Source organism: Sphaeramia orbicularis, chromosome 6 (genome assembly GCF_902148855.1).
Source record: "Sphaeramia orbicularis chromosome 6, fSphaOr1.1, whole genome shotgun sequence".
NCBI classification, from domain to species: Eukaryota; Metazoa; Chordata; class Actinopteri; order Kurtiformes; family Apogonidae; genus Sphaeramia; species Sphaeramia orbicularis.
This window is the reverse complement of record NC_043962.1, coordinates 14,960,784-14,984,867: the sequence shown is the minus strand read 5'-3', so window position 1 is coordinate 14,984,867 and position 24,084 is coordinate 14,960,784. Positions and strand designations below refer to the sequence as shown.

The window sequence follows — 24,084 nt, the reverse complement described above, 5'->3', positions numbered from 1 at the left end:
CTATTAAAGAAGAATGGGAGAAGTTGTCACCCGAATATCTGAGGAACACTTGCGCAAGTTTCAGGAAGCGTGTGAAGGCAGTTATTGAGAAAGAAGGAGGACACATAGAATAAAACATTTTCTGTTATGTCAATTTTCTTGTGGCAAATAAATTCTCATGACTTTCAATAAACTAATTGGTCATACACTGTCTTTCAATCCCTGCCTCAAAATATTGTAAATTTTGCTTCCCCACCCTGTACTTGACATGAGGGATGGGTGTGTATGCCAATGTGTCTCTCAACCCCTTCATTTGTCCATTTCAGAGTTGATCGAGGGCAGAAAAATTGGCACAATTACACCTGACATTTCCAACAACTCGGTGGGTTTCACAGATGCTCATTCCCCAATAAATCTGTTAAATATGCAAGACACCAATTAATAGCACCAGATGTGTTACTTTATAAAAACAAACCACCGCATTTGCTGGCAGTTCCATGTGGCTTTTTAATTTTTTTCTATTTGGTATTCCTGGCAAATGAATGGAAAATATTAGAAGTGCCCAGGCTTTTGGGATGAAAATGTAAAGCACAGTACAAAACTGGGATAGAAGCAGAGACACCTAAGTGAGCTTGCCTAATTGGTGTAGTGATGTATTTGGGTGCTTGTCTGTGTATTCAGAATAGAAATAACCATTTTAAAATGAATAAAATACTCAGCAGGCCATGTTTACCGACACAATACGTTAAATCTGCAGGTGTTCTGACATGCTGAGGCTATTGGATAAACTTATTCACTACTGGTGTTCAAATTCAGCAATTAGTATGTAACTTTTTCTACTCGTAAACAATATAAATATGACAAACCGAGGGACACAGCGGTATTCAACAGCCACTGGCCAAGAATTCATGGACAGACAGGAAAAGAAAAATGACTTTCTGAGTGTATGCCCCTTACATCTAAAGTGTAGTGAGAGCCAAAGTGGAAATCCACAGTGTGCTTTCCAACACTGGCAGGAAATTAGTCATAAACTATATCAGGATTAAATCTATAACCCTGAGTATCAGATTCACTCATTCCTCCAGATGCTCCAGAGGTGGAATTTCCTCACTTCTACTCTTGTTCCATTTCATTCCAAGTGACATTTAACTGCAATCTCGCTGATTTCCCTGGGAATTGTTGATGCTAAAATATGCGAGGGACTAATTAATTTGCGCTAATGTGTTGCTTTAGAATGCACTCATTTGAATAATTATATGTTCGGCCAAGAAACAAAACACTTTGGCTGTCAGGTGGTAACATTTCTTTCCCCATCTCTGGAGAAGAAGATAGCATGGGCTGGCAGCGGAGGAGGGGTTTCCAATTTACATATGCATATATACACACACACACACACACACACACACACACACACACACAAATATGACAGTTGTTTGACAGATTGCAGGTAACTAAACATAACAAAAAAGTTTCCAGACATCATTTGTCATTTCTTATTTTGTGACTTTGATTATGCTGTTCAGTATAATACGTGCTATCATTTACTGTACTGGACATATCATCAACACCCAGGAGTTACTGCCATACTTAATTACTTTCCATTCTTCTCTAATAGCAATGTTGGCACATAGTCCTATTGGCATTAGTGTAAACCGAGGAAGCACCTGACATTATGAGTCTTTGCCAAAAGTGTTTCTGTAAAGCTAATTACAATTAAAGAGTGACATCAATTGTTTCATTTAAAGCCTCCTTAACATCTTAAAAGATGCTGACAATGGGTATGTAAAGAAGCAATGAATTTACGTCCCATAAATGCCAGACTTCAAAATAGGCCATGATTTTACTGCACAATCTTCTCCAAAGTATTTTGTCTGTTCAAACATCACATGCTGAGACTAGAGAGGGCAATATAGATTTTTCAGGTGACAATAGGGCTGCACGATTTTGGCCAAAAATAAAATCCTCATTTTTTTTCTCTAAAAACTTGATTTTTGGGTAAACCTACAAAAGACAACAGAAGTCTTTTCTACTGTACATATAGGGACCATATCTTCTGCGAGATGAAATTTCACCACATCTGTGACCTTTTTCCACCTGGCCTCTGTCTTGCTACACTACAAACAAAAAGTTAAGGATATTTTCAATTTTTGGGCTATTTTTTTTTAGTTGGGATTCTTGCACAGTGCTTTTTACTTTTTTGTGTGTGAACTGAATTGAAACACATTTTTTTAAATGACTAGACATAGTTTTATTTACAAATGGCAAAAACGACCAAAAAAAAAAGGAACATCCTTAACATATTATTTGTAGTGTATATGGGACACCAAGTGAGAGCGAAGCCGCTAATGTTACCTGCTTATGGGCTGGTGGTGTCAGTTCAGCCGGCATGTTGTTTTTGTGCACAGCCCGTAATGCAACGCACTGCTCCCACTCTGGTGTGGGATGATGTTTGAGGTGCTGAAATAAGTTGGTTGTGCTGCTCTTTTGACAGATACCGCCTTCAGGCAGAGTTTGCAGCGAGGAATGGTTTGGTCTTCATTGAAAACTTCAAAGCCGTACCAATTCTGCACAACCGATTTGCTCTTGCTATTTTTAGCCACGAACTTCTCACTCTCTGTAGCAAACGCCATTTTTGTACTGGTGTGTGGAGACCAAAGACTGTGGCAACCGCTCTTACTGTTAGAAGGAGGAGCCTACAGTAGTCTGGAGGCGCAGCCCAGAGATGAAATTCAATTTGACGATCATCCTTTTTTAAACACTGTCTTTCTAATTAAATAATCCCATTTCGGTGCCATATAAACAATAATGATTGATGATATTACTGTCCATTTTCTTACACAGCTTCATTATTATTCCTCTATCCATATAGTTGTCATAGTGTTTATCATGTAGTTACATGGATGGTAGGTGTTTATATTTTTTGTACTAACAGCTGCAGTAGTAATATATCCACTGTTAGTACTTGTATTTGGAGTAGGAGTGTTAACTGTTACGGGTATTTGTACTTGTTATTGGTAGTACTACTAGTAACAGCAAATCCAGTTTTTAAGAGCTGTAGTTCAGTTTGCTGTGCATCCATGTTAGAATTACATTTTTGTCAGCCTTTTGTTAGGAAACACTGAACATGGCAGATATGACATTACTTAAATATTCGACCAAAGTACAAACTGCTGTAGTGGTGGTTCTCCATTGAACTGAACAGGTCACAACAAGATGGCAGACAGTTGAGAACGGTATGGAAATAATAGTAAAATGATATTTCAAATTATTTCACAAACTGTTTTTATACAGGTGAATGGAGGCAGTTACTGCGATGATGTGAAATTCAGCTGCTATATGGTGAGGCCTAGCAGACTAAACTTTCAGCGTGATATCAATTAACAAATTAAAACTACATGAAAGCAGGCTTCATGTTATCACAGCCTATAAACTGTGGAGACTAGGGATGTAACGATTACCGGTGTAACGATTAACCACGGTAAAATTGCCGACGGTCAGTATTACCGTTTAAATTCTAATTATCATGATAACTGTGTTTGATTAGTGCGCTTTTCCATAGAAAACGCCTATGTAAAGATATGTTTTATGTCAAATATTTGAGTAAAGTTTTAATTTACTACAATTTTAATTGTATATACCTAATATTTGGAACCGATATTCACTTTTAAAGTCTTTGGAAAGGTTCGTTAAGCATCTTTGTCTTATTTATGCAATTAATTATATACATTTTTTCAAATCGGATTTTATATATATTTTTTTATATTTTCTGTCCTTTTATGTTTTTATAGTAGGTTAAAGTGAAAAAAATAATAGGCAGATGAGACAGATGAAGCTGTGCTGAAAAAACAGATACCAAACATGGGTATAGTAAACATTTGTTTATATAGTATATAAATGCAAATCAAAAGTACTGAAAAATGGCCAAAATAGGCTCAGACCACTAAGGGTTAATATTTGAATGTTTCTGCCAACAGAAGGTACATTGTGCCCATTATTTTGTTTTTTTGTTGGTTTTTTTTCAAACTACAACTTGGTTAAATTATTTCAGTGTGTGTATAAGTACTTTTTGAACATTTTGAGCAACATTTCAACAATACCGCGATAGTAATGCTAACCATGATAATTTTGGTCTCAATAACTGTGATATGAAATTTTCATATTGTTACATCCCTAGTGGAGACAACACAAGATGCTGAACAAACTGTTGTACAGCAGTTAATGTGTGTGAGCAAGTAAATAAATAAAATAAGGCCAAAAGACAGACGAGAAAAAGCAGTGCTACTGTTCTGAAAGACTAACAAATTGAAACACCACACAGCCCCAGGAGCCAAATCTACTGAAGACATTTTTCTGTTCCCTTTCTGCTTTGCACTGCTGATATGCATAAGTGACCTTCTCTGCAAAAACTTCTGCCAAAACCCAAAGGGCAAGACAAGATTGTAATGAATTGTATTGGTTTAATTTTGCATTAAACAGCTCTTACACGGGTGACGTCGTCTCTGGCTTAGAATAGACAGATTTGTAACCACAGACAAACTTCTCCCTCTGTGTTTTTATTGTTCCTTTACCTTCTTGATGACGGGGACCTTGTTGTAGTAGCGAATGGAGTCTTTACCCAGGAAGTCGAATTCCACCACACACTCGCTGCCATCCAGTTGCTCGTGTAGGGTGATGTGTTCCACACGCAGTGAGCAGCAACCCACCGTGTCTGCAGTTTCCCCCTCCTCCTTTTCGTTACCAGCTCTCAGTGCCAGCTGTTTTGGGTCAAAAGATACAAAAATAAGAGCAAAAAAATGGAACAAGTGGCCCTGTAGCTCACCCACCTGTTCTATCAAGCATCGATCACAAGGTGGATGTGTGAGGTATTCAGATTCTCTCTCTATTAGGGATGCAAATTATTGATTAATCCATTAATCATTAGTTGGTTGATCTTACTGATCGATTAACGATTAATTGATAAGCGGCTATTCTCCTGAGACCGTGAATTTCTCTTTCAATAGGGTCTATAAGAATAAAACCCAAATATTGTTTGTATACTTCAGGAAAAAAGCATGTCATATTCCTTAATGATAGATTTATTGTACCATTGGATACAGAACAGGCAATGACATTTATGGAGCAGAACTAAATAAATTCTGCAGACAAATAAAATAAAATAAATGGATCTGAAGAGTGGCAGTTTAGAAGAAATGGGCATTTCTGACTTTGCATCACTGACATGATGGAGCGAGATTTCAGCGGAGATGCTGGGCAGTGGCGCCCCTCTGTCGAACCCACAAATCCGCCATGGTAAAGGGCAATTAACCAACAATTAATCGTGTAATCGAGCAATCTTATCGCGCATTAATTGATAGTCCATTAACTGTTTCATCCCTAGTCTCTCGTCTACCAGTCCTGTGGTCTTGATGGAGATTAATCTCCCAATAGAAGTGGGTGGGCTTTTCTCGGAGGAGAACTTAACTATTAAAAAAAAGTCCATATATGACTTCTATCAGTGTCAATAGTGACTATATTGATATCCTGTAACCATTTCCCTATTATATGCCACCAAAATAGGACCATTAGAAGTAAAGGCAAATTTTCAGTATTTCAGAAATTCATCAAAATGCAAATATTGAAATTCCTCAAAACTATAAACAAATATGTAGACGTTGTTCCAAGGAAGCTACATAAAATTTTTAAATTAATCCAACCAGTCGTTTCAGAGAGATTGCTGAAATGTAGACATTGATGACGAGTTTGACTATTCAAGGTCAAAGTGTCATAAACCCAAATGAAAATCCATATATAATTACAATCAATGCTTAATAGTAACTATACTGACATCTCTAAACATTTCCATGTTATTAGCCATCAAATATGGCCCATTAGAAGCAAAGGATAATTGTTAATATAAAAAAAAAATTGCCAAAAATTCAAGAAGCAAAATTCTCAAACTGAGCAAAATATGTAGACAGTGTCTCAAGGAAGCTACAGTACATACAAAATTTTATACGAATCTGACCAGTAGTTTCATCAGAGAATATTGAGAAATTGCTAATGAAGATGGATACAGCACCTTCACAATAGCTCATGGCCAGTGAGGTAAAAAGGCTTAAAAAAACAAACAAAAAAAAAAACAAACCCCATCATCATCCACCTTATTACCATCAATCTTCTATCCACAGAAAACACATAGCATTCAGATGAAGACTAAATACATCACATTACAACCGAGCCAGAATTGAAATAATCTTTGAAATGAGACAAAAACAATCACAGACGCAATCTATCATCTCACTTAGCAGACTGGCATAATTGTCTTGGGGTCACGGGGAGAAAATGGAACATATTACCCACACCTTTGCAAATAAGTGAGAAAACAAGAGTGGCATCAAGACACATTACATTGATTTCAATATGTTCACATACACCTGAGCACTGAGAAGAATGTGTGAGAACGACAGCCTTTTATTTCAAGTGCTGGTGTGCAAGTAGGGGAGTAACGGTGCAGGAAAAATTCGATTGGGCATGTTTTCGGTACAGGGGTCTTCAGTTCGATACATTTTCAGTATAATGAAGGAGGCCAGTGAAGGGGGGGGTATGGAAGGGTGCGCTCCATAACTACCAAAAACCTTAAGTGAAACTTAAGGAGTGATATTTTGCTTTTTTATTTAAATGGAATTATGCATTTAAAACATTTCCCTGTGGTCTACATAAACTGTAATGCTCTGCTTGGGTCTGAATTCCTCATTAATTCAACTCCACAGGTCCATCTTCAATCCTGTTTCTGAGTAATGACAACCAGAAAGGTCGTAATGAGCGCTGGCCCTTTAAATGCAAATGAGCCACTTTACCGCCCCACTCCAGGTTGTTGACCTTGCTTCTCTGTCCCCTTCAGCACTGTGTTCGTTAATACAACCAACACATGAACATTTTAGGTAATTGGCTCCAAGTTTGGACATATTTTCAGTTTTTACTACAACCGCTGCTGCTGATAACAATTATGGTGTACTCGGCGGAAATGTTCGTCGAAAGTCTTACCTTCTACAGTCACGGAAACTTATTAGGCCACCCTTGTTTTCTTCAATTTTTTGTTCATTTTAATGCTGGTACAACTAAAAGGCACATTTGTTTGGAAAAATATAATGATAAACAATAAAATAGCTCATAAGAGTTTAATTTCAGAGCTGATATCTACCCATTTTCCATGTTTTCTTGATAATAACCAAAATCACTTCAGTTCTTCATCATCATCAGTAGCAGCTCATGTTTCGAGCACTGGGTCCGTGTCAGAATCAACCTCAGCTTTTCGGGGGGTGACGATGTTTGATATGGCTGCTCAGGCCCAGAGCAGAACGGAAGAGCCGGGGGGCACTTTGTGCAGGGCAGGGTGGGTGGTGATCGAGGAAGGAGGAGCCACTCTTTACGTTGCTGTCTCTTGGCCTCTGCTTCAGAACGTCGTCGGATCTCCATGCGGGCTGTTCCCTGAGTGATGGTACGCGTCCACACAGTTCGGTCTTGGCAAGGGTCTCCCAGTGGCATGGTCGATGCCGCAGCGAAGGAGTGTGGCCCTCAGTTGGTCGCGAAATCGACGTTTGGGAGCACACCCTGGGTCTTGTGCCAGTTTCGAGTTGTGAAAATAGGATCTGGCGGGGGAGTCGGGTTTGTCGGCATTCTTCTGACGTGTCCTGCCCAACGAAGGCGATGGTGAGCCACAGGTGGTCTCGATGCTGGGGAGATTGGCTCGGAGAAGGACGGATTCATTGGCGACACGGTCTTGCCATTTGATCTTCAAGATTGCACGGACTTTCTGCTGTTGGAAGCGCTCCAGCCTTTGTATATCACTGCCATACTAGATCCACACCTCAGAGCCATACAGGAGGGTGGAGAGGACAATGGCTCGAAACAGCATGATTTTTGGTCTGGAGACCTGAGGTTGTGATTTAGAAATACACGTTTGGAAATCCTTCCTTCGGTTCTTACATCAATATCTATTGCATTGTACTGACAAAACAGTGCTTTTAGGCATTCCAGTGTTTTCTTTTCTGTCTGTTTTAGTCACATGATACACACACCGAGTTAGTACTTAATTGCATAACCATTGTTTTTGATGACTTTTGATGGTCTAATAATTTTTTCCGAGACTGTATGTGCAAATGTTAACTAGTTATAAAACATACAAATAAGCAGGAATTAAACCAGATTGCAGAAATCCACTCTATTTTGGCTGGAATGAATATAAAGATAGCTTTGCAGCACCTGGAGGGTTCAAAATTCAAACTTTTTAAACTGTTAGAGTCCCCAAATACACAAATAAATAAATGTACCAAAGAGTAATAAAAGTGGGTTTTAGCCAAAATATGACCCCCCTTTAACATGCCTTCGAACATCTGCCACGGCTTCTGTGCCTCTGTTATTTTCTGTCATGTTTATCCCCCAAACAAGTGCACTGTTACCCCCTAGTGTAAAGGTGATGGTATCCATTCTTTTCACTGTGTATTCATTTCAGTGTTTCTACTTGAGTAACAGTTCAGAATCACACCTTGTCTATGAATTAGAGGGCCACAGCCTCTCTGGCGTCGTGTTCATCTGTTTAGACTTCAGATCCTGGAGGTACTGGTGACGGTGTTGTCCACGCAGGACTTCAGTTTCCGCGCAACTTCATATTTCTCCAGTCTTTCTCTCCCTGTAATCATAGGATGAAAGATGTCCAAAATAACAAAAACGTCGTGAAGCAGAAGCGGCAGACAAAGAAAGCCAGAGTAAGCGAAAACAAAACACTGCAAATGAGGAGGGAAGCAAGAAGATGGAGAGATGTGGATATAAACAGAACAAAAAAACAAATAACAAAATGGCAATCTGAAAATCGATGACATTATTCAACAACAGTCATGACATGAATACCAGACAGCTCTATGTCTGTCCATCCATCCATCCATCCATCCCTATCCGTCCGTCCGCACCACCCATCTATCTGTCCATCTATCTATCTGTCTGTTTGTCCATCTATCTGTCCGTCCGTTCATTTATCCATCTATCTATCCATCTATCCATCCGTCTGCCACCTATCTATCTATCTATCTATCTATCTATCTATCTATCTATCTATCTATCTATCTATCTATCTATCTATCTATCTATCTATCTATCTATCTATCTATCTATCTATCTATCTATCCATCTATCTGTCTGTCCATCTGTCCCTCCATCCTTCTATCTATTGTCCGTCCATCTATCTATTGTCTGTCTGTCTATCTGTCTGTCCATATATCATCCATCCGTCCGTCTGTCCGTCCGTACATCCATCTATCTGTCCATCTATCTATTCTGTCCGTCCGTACAATCCATCTGTCCAGTCCATCTATCTATCTGTCCATCCATTCATCCTTCTGTCAGTCCATTCGTCCTTCTATCTGTCTGTTCATCCTTTTATCCTATCTGTCCGTCCGTCCGTCCATCTATATCTTTCGTTCGTTTGTCTGTTCGTCCATCTATCTGCCGTTGTCTGGTCATCCTTCTGTCATCCGTTTGTCCATCTATCTATCTATCCGTCCATCTATCTATCTGTCCATCTATTTGTCTATCTGTCCATCCATCTATCTGTCCGTCCATCCATCCATCTACCTGCCCATGCATCCCTCCATCCATATATAAAGACATACTGTAGCGACATAACTACTCTCTCATATTCTAATGTGGTTTGTTGTTTATTGCAACCAAAACATAACATAATCCACCATCAGCGAGCACACACACTAATAGTGGAATAACTTAACCTTTACAGAAGAGAGATAAAAGAAGAAGAGGAAAACTGACTCATAGGAATCATTTCTACGCTGAATGGCTTTGAATACAACCATTATACATTCAGTCGTTTGGAAACGGGCATATTGGAATATATAATTACAAATTTAACCATAGTTGTAGCTTGTTCCCAAAAGTCAGTCCTTGCTTCAACACAAGAAAAACAAAATGGACCTGATATAGGATTTAACAGGGTTTTTGTTTTTAACTCGCTTGAAGAAATTGGAAAGGCAGCCAGTTTTCTTGCTTCGTTTCCATGTCTGTGCCAAATACCAATACCAAAGAGAAAAACAGTTTCAAGCTGCTAATAAGACTGTAAAATTCTGTTTTGTTTTTCTTCTTACCGGTGTTGTCAGTCAATAAGGTTTTGTTAGAAAAAGGATGAGCACGTCCAAGTTATAAAATGAAGCTGCAAAATAGGTCAAAATATCTCCGCTCAGTTTCCTCATCGCCAACTCCACAGGCTTAGTCACCGCAAAAACTGTTCCTTCTCAGTACAAACAGTTATTCATCATTCTTAATATAACCAAGACCAAACATGAACCACCACAAAAATAAATAAAAGCTGTTTTTTGCATAGGCTGCCAAAATGACCAAATAAAAGGTGATGATTAAATCCACATCATAGAAAATATGGGTTATTTACTGGTACTGAACGCAGTAACACAAATAAAAACTGCATTTCTGTTTGCCTTTCTTTGTCAGATAAAAACTGCAAACAGCAGATTTGACATAAACATACAAAACCTATTACTGACAAGAACAGAGGTGGCAAACAAACGGTCCGTGGGCCCAATCTGGAAAATCCAAAAATTACACTGAATATATAACAATCAAGGACGTCAAAATTACTTTAGATCTGGGGCCATATTACAGACCAGTTCAATCTCAAGTGAGTTAGATCAGTAAAATACTATCATAATAACCTAGAAATACTGATGACAAATTTTTCCTCTTTTAGTGTAAAAAAGTAACATTACATGAAAATCTTTACATTAACAAACTATCATTTCACAAAAAATGTGAATAACCTGAACAAACGTGAGCATGGAATGTGTTAAAAGAAGTGGAATTTTAACAATATGCCTGTTCCTAAATGTTCTGTGCCTTTTAAGATTTTTTTTTTTTTTTTTAATTTTATTTTATTGGTTTATTTAGCAAAGACATTTTACATTAATTCACGTTGCTGTAAATTCACCAGAGTTAGCCTAATGGGTATTTTTCATCAGCAGTCCCTGGACAGATGTTAAATTGTCACACCAAAAAGTAGCAGAAGGACATTATAAGCATACAACTTTTGAAACAAACTTTGAAATACCCAAACACTGACGAGTACAATACACGTTTTGTGAAACAAAATTTACAATAAATAACACATCAGCCAAAGTAAAGATCCACTGTCATCTGTACGTTGTAATGCACATGTGTAAATGAGAAGCTGAGGTATAATATTGTTAAAACTGCACTTATTTTTATTAAAGGAGTGATATTTTGCTTTTTTTTAAATGGAATTATGTATTTTAAAACATTTCCTTGTGGTCTACATAGACTGTAAATGCTATGCTTTGGTCAGAATTCTTCATTAATTCAACTCCACAGGTCCATCTTCAACCCTATTTCTGAGTAATGACACCAGAAAGGTCATTTTAGGTAATCGGCTCAAAGTTTGGACATTTTTTCAGTATGGACTACAACCACTGCTGCTGATGTCTGTCAGAAGTCTTGACCTTATATGTGCAATGTTGTGACTTTATTTATAGACGTAACAAATTTAGAAGAAATTAAAACAGGTTCTAGAAATCCACTCGATTTTTGCCGGAATGAATATAAAGATAGCGTTGCAGCACCTGGAGGGTTCAAATTCAAACTTTATGAACTATTAGGGTCCAAATACACAAACAAATGAACCAAAGACTAAAAAAAGTGGGTTCAGCACAATATGACCCTTTAAGAAATTCCTGCTTGTTTAAGGTTGTTCAGATTATTCACATTGTTTGAAAGATTACTTTGTAGATGTAAATATTTTCATAATATAATTTTACTTTTATCACTTATTATTTTACTGGTCCAGCCCTCTTAAGATCCTACTGGGCTGTAAATGTGGCCCCTAAACTAAAATGAGTTTGACACCCTTGACTTATAATGACAGCAGATGTTAAGTGCCATCAGACGAAGGGTGCGAAAGACCCTCAAATCTTGAACTTTGGTGGAAAATTATGAGGAAATAGTCATGGAAATATGACATTTTTGTTCACTTCATCCAAGCGGCTTTTATAGAGTTTAATGAAAAGGTTATGATGATTATGCGGTATGATTGCGATAAGGTGATTATGCTTTTGTAACAGGTGTACTGTTGGGTTACCTTAAGTTTGGAGTTGGCATTGAGCATGATGTACTTAATGGAGCCCTGGATGTTTTCAGTCCAGCTGGCCAGCCATGTCACAGTGTTATCATGCCGGACCTCCTTCCAGTGGTGACCAGCTGGTGGCACAGGGATGCGTGATTCTCTGTAATAAGAGTGTGGGTCAGTGTATCGTACACAGACACTACAAGTAGATTGGAAGCCTTTATAGAGCCACAGTAGGTTTACGAGCTTAAACAACTGACTGAAGCTGCTAAACATCTGAGATTACTCAAGGAAAACATATGTGTTCAGTGAGAATCCAAATACCTCACATCTGCAGCAGTGAATTACTGATGCCTGTGCAGCTGGCAAAATAGATATGCTTTCTGAATCTGAAGATTTTGTCTGAGACTGGGGATTTTCTTGTGATTCCAAGCTGTCCTTGTACATTATTTGGAAGCCAGCGAGTAATTTGCTGTGATGAACAAGCCAGAAGGTCAAGCCTAGAAGTGTCGCTCAGGTGATGGGAGTTGTAAACCCTCATGTTTTGTGCGATCTGCCTTTCACTACACTGCTGACATGTCTGTGTGCAGGTCAATCCACTTTGGCCTGCTCTCACTTGCTGCAGTTGATGATGACGTCCTCGGGTTGGATTCGTTTCTTCAGCATGCCCTGTTTGGGATGCTCACCCCTCCCTCGGAACAGCCCCGGAGGCTCAATCTTAAAGTTGCCGATTCTTTCCTTGTGGTGGTCTAGCATACAGAAGCCGAACTCATCCACTATCTTCTGGTTGGCCTCTTTCAAAGCCTACAACAGGAATTAAACACAAAAAAAAACCTATGACTTAAGGCAAGGCAAATTTATTTGTATAGCACAATTCATACACAGGGTAATTCACAGTGCTTTACAAAAATGGAAGAGACAGGTTAAAAACACACAATTACAATTAAAACATCATCAATAAAACATAAATACTAACAAATTAAAATAAAGTAAAAGACAAGAGTGCAGATGGAACCCTTTCAGTTGTTCTATGGACAGTTGAACAGAGCTGTTTTCAGCCTGGACTTAAACATTGTCAGAGTAGAGGCCTGTCTCACATCATCAGGAAGACCGTTCCAGAGTTTAGCTGCATTGAACTGAAACGCAGCTTCACCGTGTTTAGTCCTGACTCTGGGCAAGACACACTGCCTGGCCCAAAAACAAAAAGTCACACATTCAATGTTTCACTGAAGCACCTTTGGTTTTGATTGATTGCAATCAAAATTGTATCAAGCATGTCTCATGTTTCTATCGAGAAAAAGTTGTTTTGCGATATATATCGTTATCATTTTATTGTCCGGCCCTATCATGAACCTTATTGTGACTTTACATCAGCATTATGTGGCAAAAAAGATGTCACAGTGAAAGTCTCCTGTAATCCAAACCAAAGGGGGTGCAGTGAAATACTGCATGTGCAACTTTTTTTTTTTTGGCCGGGCAATGTATAACAAACAGGTTTTTGTTTGGGGTTTTTTTTCATTATTTGAACTTTACCAGTTTCTCCTCTTTGCTCATGTTTTTCCTGGCCTCCACCTTGGCTTTATGCATGGCATGGATCTCCCCGAAGTCACACTTGTCAAGATCCTTGATCAGCGACCGCTCCTCATGGGTCATTTCCTTAACAGGTACAAAAGGTGTCAGGGACTGTTCTCACAGGTGAGGAGGTATAGTGAGATATCTCTTTTATGAAAGGATTACATAAATGAAAAATTACCCGGCAAGACATTTGATAATCAATTCAATTTTTGCTTTGCTTATTTCATTAAATAAGCAAAAGTAACAGATACCTCTGGGAAATTCTGACAGACAGATTACAGACAACGAAATTAAAAATGAATTAAAGGCTAATCATCGTTTTCAACTGCCAGTTTGAAATAGATGATTCGTCTTTAACTGGCAGTCCCAGCACTGTCAACAGAGAATATGCACATCCCTACACTCCTAATGGGTCTGAAAGTTGAACAGCAGGAAGAGACCTATGAAACCTTGCTTTATTAAATTTACTGAGAGCCATTATGCGCGGAACTTTTATCCGTTCAAAAAATGCATTATCACAATGATGCATCATAAAAAGCAAATAAGTTAAGCCTGACTGAAAGAGATCAGTGACCTTTTATTTAATTACTCATCTTCAGTGGAGGCAGGGAAGACAGAAAAAGAGAGAAAAAAAGTTGTGTGGGTACAAGAGGCCAGAGTAAAGACCATTTTCTGACAAAGCAGTCCTCTGAAGGCAGCAGCAGAGCGGCTGAGCTTCAACTTTAATTGTCGACTTTCTAAAGTTACTGCAAAAGGGCTCACTCCATCAAAAAGGTCACTAACAGGGAAGCAATACAGGGCAACTTGGTGAAAACTTGATAGTTTATCTCTGAAGTTTCTGTTGCTAAAATGTCATAACAACATGAGTGGCTTTTAATGTGGCATCCTGCTAGCAGGGTAAAAACTACAGCTGCAAGAACCAGAGGTAAACGTTTTGGTGAGGATCTATTGGCACAAAGCAGAAGTCCTTCCCTGTTTGGTTACTATTTTTAAAGGTCACACTAGCTTTCAGGACTGCAACACAATAACATAATCCATGGCTAAGAGGGAAGACTCAACAGGGCCCTAATACTTCATTATTCTCACTCATACTACTAGTAAAAATAGTAACACTGGTGGTTTTATGAACAAAAAAAATTTTTAAAATAGGCATCGTAGAATACAGGTACTGAGATGGATGAACATGGTAATAAAAAGACAACCTCATCTTCAGCAGTACTTCCATTTTGCTATGCAGGGTCAACACACACATGCATGACTCCAACAATATGGACACAGTCAGTCAGTGACTGTAAGCATGACTGACACCAGACGGTGGGCGGGCACTGAGGGCAGTGGAGCGAGGAGAGTTTTTTCCGGCTATAATAAAACAGTTTAATTGGATTTGTTCATATGCAGGGGAGCTACTTGTATGGATTAGCATATCAATGCCTTCACACAAATCGTATTTTCAAGTGCATTGAGCACTAAGCAGCGCAAAATTAATTCTGCATGATATGCCTTGGGGCTTGGCACGGTGTTTCTCTATACAGAGGACACCCTGATAGACATGAGCGTGCATGTACGAGTCACACACTGTCACCGCACATATATTCAACCGTTTACAATGCACGGACATTAACACACAAAGCAGAATCATGAGATCAAGAGAAAGTTTTGGAAGCTGATATATGCTTAAAGGTTTTACTTTATTATTCTACCGCATTTACAACTTAATTTTAAAAACAACTGTGCAGAAAGTTAACGGAGAAAGATCCAAATCATCAACACTGTAGAAGCACAAAGGTGAAAGCTGTTATTACCCTCAGGGGGACGCTATAGAGCAAACAGGTACAAAACCAACAGTTATAAGCTCTCTTCTCTTCCAACCTCCTTAACACTGTTAAATAAGAAGCCTGCTACAAATAATGGGCCCTGAGCCCTCTTTCTTTAATTCAACCTCACCTAAGGTCTGGCTTTTCAACTACCCAGGTTCTTACTATTTATGTGTTTTAATGCTTTTAGTCCCTTTACTCTTTAAGGAATGGAATTACTCCCATCTTTTGAAATGAATTTGTTGAGTCAATTAATTATATTTATTCTACAGATGTAACGATATGAAAATTTCGTATCATGGTTATTGTGACCAAAATGATCATGGTTATCATTATTATCGCGGTATTGTTGAAATTGTGCTCCAAATGTTCAAAAAATAATTTAACCAAGTTTATTTTGAAAAAAACAAAAAACAAAAACATAAAACAAAATAATAAGCACAATATGCTTTCTGTTGGCAGAAACATTCAAATACTAACATGTAAACATCAAACATACAAATGTGCATTAAAGATGGCACCTTATAGCCATTGTTTGACCATTTTCTGTATCAACTTGAAGTTTTTTAGTTCTTATTCATAGATAGACATTGCAAACTGGCATGCACGCCTGGAATGCTGCTGCTTCTCCAGGAAATGTGCAGTACCGTGAGGTTTCAAAGTGCGGTAATCAAACACGGTTATCATGATAATTAGAATTCAAACGGTAATACTAACCGTCGGGAATTTTACCGCGGTTTATCATTATACTGGTAATCATTACATCCCTAATTTATTCTATTTATTTTACCTTAGAAGGAAAGGTGCAATATACAGATTAGGTCTAATACATAATTGTGATTATGCTGACTCCAAAATTTTGTGACTGAATGTGTTTTGATATTGTATGTGTCCCAATCTGAATGCAGCAACGTGTAGAACTGCTGTCCTAAACAAATATCCTTTATGGGACAATAAAGTTTATCCTGGTCCTGAATGAAACAATGGTTGTGATTTACCTTCCTCCAATCTTTAAAGAAATTCTCACGGAACACATTCTTGGTGGTGTAGTCATGGTCCAACATCTGGGCAAAGAAGAGCGCCACCTCCTCAGCTGCCAGACTCAGCTTTACCTCTTTACCTGCACAAAACAAGAGACTGCCATTACTGCCTTTTGTTTTATTGACTGGGGATTGTAACCGCTTTGCAGACGGAATGTAATATGCTCATCCCGGGTGATTACAAGCTGCAAAGTCTGATCAAACTCCAACGTCCTACAAGTCCCATCTCGGCTCCTGTGGGGTTAAGCCGTGAATTTACAGCGGCAGGTTCAGAGACAAGGACACAGATCTACATTCAACACCAGCACTGAAAGTAAACTTCAAACATGCACAAGAATTAACAAATCAAACCAAATCCCTACAGGACACTGTTGTGGCTAGACTGCTAAACAAAGCAAAACAATTACAGTCATCAATCAGTGTTTGACCCAATACACCTTGGGTGTCCCGAAGGTCTAATTGTGTACGTGTCGTTTGTGTGCGGGCAAAGTCGGACTGTCCATACACTGACATCAATGGATCTGTCCACCGCTAGCAACTTATTATGCAGAGCTAAGTCCCCTGTTCCCCTGACTCAGATCTCAACAGTCTGTGTAGTTTCCACTGTCCAGGATGTGTTACAGCAGTCATTCCCAAACTCTCCAACTCAAGCAGGATATGGGTTCAATCTGTGTGCCATTGCTCCCTGAGTAACAGTCGCTATATTCACACGCACGAATAGCCAGCTTTGCCTTAATTTGCCAAATATTCGTTAGTGGCTTACATTGCTAATGAAAATGAATATTACACAAATATTCATAAGTGAGAGTCAGTGTGCTTCTCCTGTCTGATCAGAAATACAGACTTTATCTTCAGGCATGCGTCTCTACTCCAGTACTGCAAACTATTACATAGGGGCATGGTCAAGTGGTTACGTAGGGTAAAAAAAAACTGTTCAGATGATAATGAGTCAGCCTACATTTACCTGGCATACAAGTGCAATACATGGATGGAAAGGGTATTTCTAGTGCTTTGAGGCCATGCAAAGACATTTGTCAATTTCAGCCGTTTTCGTCAAAATCTTTACGAAAAACATCTCGGTTACGTAGGGTAAAAAAGAAAAACTACATCAAAACTTGGCAAATTTTTCAGCTTATCAAAAGTTGCTGTTTTGACTTGTTTGTCTGTCTGTTAGCAAGATAACTCAAAAAGTTATGGAAGGATTTTGAGGAAGAAAATGTTGATACTGACACAAGGAGCAAATGATTACATTTTGGTGGTGATGGGGGGGGGGCTGATCTGCCTTGGTGGAGATCTGCACTCTCCAAGTGCTTTTCTAGTTTATAATGTGCTGATTTTCGTGACCGGGTCAAAATTTGAAAAATCATGCAAAAATAAACAAGTTTTGAATTCTAATCAAATACAAAATGTGAAAAATAATATGAGCTTTTATAACATGAACTAAAAAGTGTGCATAAAACACCCCCCTCCCAATACCGGAAGGTTAAAGTGCATATAAAAGTACTTTTTAATCACATATCTCTAATGTGCATACTACTTTTTTTTAAGTGCCATTCAATTGTTACATTTCTGGCTTATTCAGTTTGTCAGGCCGTCACTCTGATCAACATTTCATGAACCATCCACTGTCAATATCCCCCTGACCCCAATTCACCAACTTATATTTTTGCACTCTGTATAAAACTGTCCAATTTGCACTCTATTTGCACTACAATTTTTATATATATATATATTTTTTTTTTTTTTTTTTTTTTTTTTTACAGACAGTATTCCTGTACATATCCATTCACTGTATACATACTTCAATTTGCACTTTATGTACATACTACAATGTAAAACCCACTGTAAATAATATATACATATACATATATTTTAAATAGACCGGACCCACACCCACTCACTGTATAAAAACTCAATTTGCACGCTGTACATATCACATTGTAAATCCACTGTAAATCTCCACCCATTGCTGTTTGTCTCCAGTGGATTGTCTGTCTATATTGTGTCTAGGTCCACATGTTGTCTGGGTTCATGTCAAAACTGTATGTCGTGAGCAATGTAAAAACCGAAGCCAAATTCCTTATATGTGTTCACCTACTTGGCCGATAAAGCTGGTTCTGATTCTTCTTGCTAATTGTCTTGTCTCTGAATTTAAGAACTCCATAAAACCATCAAAAGTGACAGAACCCCATAGCACATAACACTTCTGTTGTAACTCTGAAGGGCCTCAACAGTGCATGTGAGGTGTCAAGATTATTTTAAATTACCGTCAAGGCAGAAAATGTCCAGTCTGTTAAAAGTAGCCTGAGTAAAGCCCTTTCAGGCCTTTCAATCACCCTTTCTTACACACTTAATTCCCATGTCCGACTGACCATCGTAGTAGAAGCGGACATTGTCAGGTAGAGGCTGGTACTCAGGGGGGAAGTAGGGTCCATTGTGTTCCAAGAATTTCCATTTCACACCATCTTCATACTTCTCTTCTTCCCACCTGCCAGAGCCCAAGAAGATGAAAGAAAGACAGGATGCATTTGAGAAAAGGAAATTGCTCCTCACCAGTTATCCCATTCAGCTTGTGTTTGATTGCATATGAGTGCGTGTATAAGATGGAGGTGGTGGGGTGGGGTCACGTCAATGCAAGATGAAAAGAGCAGCCATTTTTCCAACCATCGCCAGCGGTTTTGCTCCTCCTCCTTCTTTTTGATCTTCAGCCGTCTCGACTCCTCAATCTCCTCCTTTGTCCTCTTAGGTTTTTTCGAGACAGGGTACTCCTTCTTCTTTCTTAACGGTCTGTGCCGAGAAAGAAACACTTTAGGATGTGAATTCAAACACACCCTCTGTGAACTGAATTTACAGCATAACGCAGACAGAGCGGCAGGACAAATTACCGCCGGATGACAGATGTTTACCTTTTCTTTTCTCTTTTGAGCCTTCTTTTTCTCGGTTTCTCCATCGCTTCCTCCGTCGAGCATGCGTTGCTTTTTGTTTTCTTGAACTGCACGCATCCAGGAACACAAACAATGGGAAAAGATTACAGAAAATGAACAAAATTGCCAAACCATCCCCCGTGCTTTTCATCAGTCTTGTTCTAATATCATACGAGAACGCTTTCATTTATTGATAATTACAAGCTTTAAGACTTGACAGTGACTTACGCAGGTGTGACACTAGGTAGTGAAGCGTCGTCAGCGGGCTCATCTTTGATTCTTTTCCTTTTCACCCCATTCTTCTTCACAGTAAAGTCCTCGTCCTCTGACTCATGTTTGACCTGCCCACTACAGAAAAAATAAAATGTCCACATACAGTATGAGCATGACTAAAATTGGCACCTTTCTTGCGCTCCTTTCATTTAATTTCAAATAAAAAAAAAAAAACGGCTTACACATACTGTCCACTTTATTAGGTACACCTTGCTAGTACCAGTTTTACCTGATAAAGTGCTTAATGTATACAAATGCTGTTGCTGTAGCACACTGCTTCAAGATTCAACATGTAGTGTTCCTAGACGCCCTTCTGCACACTGGTTGTAACCTGTTGTTATTTGAGTTACTGTTGCCCTTCCTGTTTGCTCAAACCAGTCGGGTGTCTTCCTTTGACCCCTGGCACCAACAAGACATTTGTGCCCAGAGAACTGAAAGGATGTTTCTCTTTTCAGACCATTCTCCTAGAGATGGTCCCAGTAGACAGGTTTCTCAAATAGTGAGACTTGCCTGTCTGGTTCCAACAACCACTCAATGTTCAAGGTCACTTAAACCACTCTTCTTCCTCATTCTACTGCTCGGCAGGGATGGGTACCTTTCACATTTAAAGCAATACAGTACCAATACTCAGTTCCTAGGAACCGGTACTGTTATACAACAGCACCTGTTTTTGGTACTTTTGTGTGCATGTGTGGCAATTAAAGCCATTTTGTCTACATAAAAAAAAATAGCAAAAACTTCTAGATTCTGAATATTTAATTCTCAGCATCACAAGTGAAATAACAACTTGAGAAAACTTGAGAAAAGTGTGTGTGGGAGGAGGGCAAATAACTTAAAAATAAATATAACATATATAACATTTATCAAACTGAAGTATTACCAACTAAAACAAAAACACTCCCTCTAGCATGAACTGTACTGCACATGTTCAGCAGTTCTTTTTCAGGAACACCAACATATCTACTTTTTCTGGCAGAGCAGAGAAAAGCCCGCTCCACACTGACCGTGTCCCCAGCTGTGGAGAATACTCGTTCTGAAGGAGCTGACAACGCTGCTGCAGCCCGATGCTGGCTGTAGGTGAGGAGCTGCTGGCTGCTGCAGGTGCAATGACGGTGCCTGGTGTGGGAGTCAAAGCCTGCGCTGCTTTGGGATTTTTGAATATTGTCCATTCCTCAGCCTTCAGGTGAATATTATGTTTGACTACGTGTTTCCCCAGGTTTGAGGTGTTGTTGTGGCTGCCTTTACATTCAGCATTATAGATATTGCAGCGAGAACAATCTGCATCAAGTTTAGCAAAGTGGAACCACACCTTCGAACGCTTTATATCCACCACGCTTAATGTTATCGTCAAGCCGCTACTAATGTAATATTGTCCGTCCAATGCTGTTGTTGAGTCAGGCAGACCCTGTTTCACTCTCAAACACACGCAATGCGAGGATGCGTTCAAGTACCGAAATGTGGTACCATTTGACTGCGTGAATCAATACTCGGTAGTACAGATGGAATTTGGTCGGTACCAGTAAAAGTACAGAGTTCAGTACCCATCCCTAACATTGCTCGGTTTGACCTTCAGCAGATAATCTTCAGATTCAGAAAACTTTATTTATCCCATACAGGAAATTCATTTGCAGCTTACCCCAGACATCAGTCCACATCCAAAGTGCAATGTGACATAAACATAAATAAATAAATCAGTGCACAAATACAAGAGCATGAAAGCAACTACGAACTAGAAGCACTCGGAGAGCGCAGACCTCCGCCAAGGCTGATCGTGGGCCCCCCGTGGGCCCCCCCCCCCGATCACCACCAAAATTTAATCATTTCTTCCTTATCCCATTTCCAACAAACCCTGAAAATTTCATCCAAATCTGTCCATAACTTTTTGAGTTATGTTGCACACTAACAATCAGAGCCCCCCCCTGTGGGCCCCCCCACCCCCGATCACCACCAAACTTGAATCATTTCTTCCTTATCCCATTTCCAACAAACCCTGAAAATTTCATCCAAATCTGTCTATAACTTTTTGAGTTATGTTGCACACTAACGGACAGACAAACAAACAGACAAACAAACAAACAAACAAACCCTGGCAAAAACATAACCTCCTTGGCGGAGGTAATAATGCATTTAAATAATCAACAATAAATAATCAACAAATACTAATGCAGACCAAAAGACCCTATTGGTTTTGCAAACATAAAAAAGAAGAAAACATCTCATATAAAATGACTAAAATGGCTGCTGTTAAAAGTCTGATAGCTGAAGGAATAAAAGATATCTTGACCATGTCTACATGTCTAAATGTATTTAATTGCACTCATGTGATAGGTCTATTAAACATTTGCATCAGCCTGCAGTTAAATCGATGTAGCTGATAAAGTAATCAGTGGGTGTATATTGAAAAACTAAAAAAAAACCAAAACATGACAACAACAAGTTAAGCATCTTAATTCTGTAACATAAGCCGACCTACACCTGTGATAAAACATGACACAGAACACAACAACAAGGTACTGTGAGCGTACAAGTTCATCTAATGTCCAGATCCTGTTGCTACGGAAACAGGGGTATCACAAACACGCCCCTTAGGACGCCACATATTGGTCTGATTGACAGCTGATTGTGAGCTACACAAAGCACAGGGTGAAATTCTCCCGCAAGGCGATTTTATCAAACGGCAGTCAGCAGAGACACAGTTAGTATGCAGTCACTCACACATCTTTTAGGTGTTGAGGCTTAATAATTAGCTGTGACTTTGGAAATTTTTCTATTAAATTGGCTAATATATTACCAATACCTCATCTGCTCACTTCACTGTTAATAATAATAATGGATTGGATTCTTGATCCTATTATGATGTAAGGACCAATGTGTCTAGAAAACAAGTCAAATATATTTAATACATGCATTTATTATACATCATAGTAAAAAGCTAAAAATGAGTGCATACAGAATAAGCAATTTTCCTATAGATGTGCGTGTCCCCTTGGCCTGACCCTTATATAAACACAAAATTTCTTATTTTTCTCTTCTATTTCATTGTTCACTCTGTGGTTTTTTTCTCTATTTGTCTTTTTCTCTGCACTTGCTTATTGTATGTTGCTGCTCTTAACTGTGAAATTTCCCCACAGTGAGATAAATAAAGTCATATTTTATCTTATCGTCACTTCAGGTAAGTGTATTGCTCCTTACGTCACATCAATTTCGAGGACTAAGTGTTCTATTGCTGCCTTATACTGTATATTCAACCCAGTGAAAGGCGCCATTGTAATGAAACAATATTATTACCACTTCTCCTGTCACTGGTCAGAATGTTATAGCTGATCTATATACAAGCCTCCTTCAAATAAAGGCCTGGTACCTCTGACAGTTGAGGAACATAAAGACCCACTATTTGAAGAAATACAGTTTCTGCAAATTACAATAATCATCTAAAGGCAGTTATAGCGGTAAGGTCTAGTGTAAAAAAAAAAAAAAAAAAGCAAGTAAGTCATGCTGCCTTGCTATACTGTTTTAGATTTTCTTTAATGTTGTTCTGTGTTCTGCTTTTCTTAAAACTTGAGCTGTTGTTCTAAAAATCAGTTCCTTTTTTACCAAGTTATAAACAAGGGAAAACAAAAGCTGAACGCCTCTCTCTTTTCTCAGTGCGCTGGCTACAGAGTTAGGACAGAATTACCCACCCCTGCTTAATAGAAAACATAATCCTTAAGCACACAGAGATGACTCGGTGACCACAAGAAACCACACACATAATTACGTTGATTAAGCAACATTACAGAAACAGTAATGATAATGGCATAATTACAGCAATTGGAAATTAAAAAAATATAATTGTACAACTGCAAGTACAGATTTCCCTGCAGACTGAAGAATTGGTGGGTAGGGAAATGGCCTGAATTAAGAAATAACAAATTAGACTTACTACTGCTAATAAATAACACTGTTCTCCTTCACTTCACATTCAATTTATTTATGAGGGAAATGGGAAAATAGGAAATGTAACGGTCAAACTGGATCAGCCATCACAAGCCACAGTACAAACTGCCTGGCAAACAGTGTACGACTCCACTACTTTTCTCACCACATTAGTCACGATGATGGTATCGATTAAGGACGATGAGCCTTTTTAGTCCAACAACGTCCATTGTCCGTCATCCGTAAACAATTTTTCAAGAATTTTCTTCTCTAAAACCGTCTGTCAGAATGACTTGATATTGTTGTGGAACATCTTTGGGGTAATATCTACCAAGTTTATTCAAAGAATTGGGAAATACTGTTTTTCAATTTTTTTAATGAATTTTTCACATTTTAAAAATCCCCACTGGTTTATTATGGGAAAAATTCCA

The 24,084-nt window shown here is 38.7% G+C and overlaps 1 protein-coding gene across 1 annotated transcript in view; it reads right to left on the bottom strand.

The window, feature by feature from the left end:
* The window catches only part of LOC115420786 (DNA topoisomerase 1), a 33,707-nt gene extending 14,463 nt beyond the window's left edge, over positions 1 to 19,244 (bottom strand). Inside the window, 10 exon segments of the mRNA XM_075353481.1 lie at positions 4,548 to 4,733; positions 8,504 to 8,539; positions 8,542 to 8,588; positions 8,591 to 8,637; positions 12,117 to 12,272; positions 12,729 to 12,916; positions 13,646 to 13,768; positions 16,500 to 16,621; positions 18,914 to 19,029; positions 19,206 to 19,244. Coding sequence (XP_075209596.1) covers positions 4,548 to 4,733; positions 8,504 to 8,539; positions 8,542 to 8,588; positions 8,591 to 8,637; positions 12,117 to 12,272; positions 12,729 to 12,916; positions 13,646 to 13,768; positions 16,500 to 16,565 — 849 coding nt within the window. The 5' untranslated portion in view covers positions 16,566 to 16,621; positions 18,914 to 19,029; positions 19,206 to 19,244.
* Between the last annotated feature and the right edge of the window lie 4,840 nt (positions 19,245 to 24,084).